Source organism: Zea mays, chromosome 7 (assembly GCF_902167145.1).
Source record: "Zea mays cultivar B73 chromosome 7, Zm-B73-REFERENCE-NAM-5.0, whole genome shotgun sequence".
Taxonomy (NCBI): Eukaryota; Viridiplantae; Streptophyta; class Magnoliopsida; order Poales; family Poaceae; genus Zea; species Zea mays.
In genome coordinates this window covers 182,704,687-182,705,849 of record NC_050102.1, presented here as the reverse complement: position 1 = coordinate 182,705,849, position 1,163 = coordinate 182,704,687, and the positions used below count along the sequence as shown (strand labels likewise).

At 60.5% G+C, this 1,163-nt stretch overlaps 1 protein-coding gene across 1 annotated transcript; it reads right to left on the bottom strand.

The window, feature by feature from the left end:
• LOC103633573 (stress responsive protein) lies at window positions 1-937 on the bottom strand. The gene has a single exon (NM_001319726.2). The coding sequence runs from the start codon at window positions 842-844 to the stop codon at window positions 227-229; it is 618 nt and encodes a 205-aa protein (NP_001306655.1). The 5' UTR covers window positions 845-937; the 3' UTR covers window positions 1-226.
• Window positions 938-1,163: the final 226 nt, after the last annotated feature.

Here is a 1,163-nt window from a genome sequence, read left to right as displayed (position 1 = left end):
TAATTAATACACCCCGAGCAACTTTATTATATGTATTATTACAAGGCACATACATACAGCTGCAATAACGTATACATGAACACCCTTTGTCTCGCTCCTGTTTATCTATGCAACTGCTGGCATGCATGCAAAAGACGCCTCGGGAGATAAGACCCCTGTTATTCTGCTAGTACGTATGCATGCATGTGCACGATCGATGGGCGCGATGGTCATATCATCCGTTGGTTCAGTAGTAGGGCTGGATCTTCCAGCGCTGGTTGTCGCCCTCGCACCACTTCCAGAGCACGACGTTGGTGCCGTCACGGACGCCGCCGTGCCACTTGTCGCCGTGGAGGGCATCGAAGTTGAGGTAGATGTTGTTGACCATGCGGACGCAGCGGAAGCCGTTGCCGACGTCGCGGCTCTCCGTCCACAGCACCGACTCGTCCAGGAAGTCCGGGTTGTAGGGCACCAGGCGCACCGGGTGGGACTGCCCCAGCGAGTGCTTGATGGCCTCCCCGGTCGCCTTGTTCACCAGCGCGAACGCCGGGTAACCTTCCTCGTCCTTGATGCTCGTGCTCCACCGCATGTCCTTGATCCAGTGCTGGTACTCGTCCTTGGGGTTCGCCGGCGCCAGCACCACCTTCCCGTCGCGGACGCTCATGGCGTAGTTGGGGTTGGCGCGGCAGTACACCTTCACGGTCGGCTGCGGCGGCAGCGCCCGCCCGCACCCGTTGCCCTCGATGTTCACCTGCGACATCCCGTACGGGACCGCCGGAGCGTACCCCGGCGTCGCGATGCCACCGCCGCCGTAGTACCCGCCGCTGTAGCGCTGATCGCGGCCGCCGTAGTATCCGCCGTCCATGACGATGGTGCCTTTGTTCGCCGCCTGCTTTTCAACCTCACTCACCTCGATCAACAGCTCCTCTGGCGACTGATGATCAAGAGGCCCTGACGCAGACAATGCAACGGCCGGGCCGGCAGATTTATAGGGCGCTGCCGGTTGCTCCCGGCGTCCCCAGCTGCCCCACTGGTGGTGCATGTGGTGGCGTTAGCATCACGCTGCGCGAGGTGGTGGGTAGGCATCGCATCGTCAGTGGATGGATGGTTGTGCGCGCATGGGCAGGAAGGACGATGCCATGCGAAACTAGCCGAGGGAAAAAGCGATTCGGTTTCTAGTCGTT

Excerpts from the sequence above, each read along its gene's own strand:
- LOC103633573 (NM_001319726.2), bottom strand. The coding sequence starts at position 844 with ATGGACGGCGGATACTACGGCGGCCGCGATCAGCGCTACAGCGGCGGG.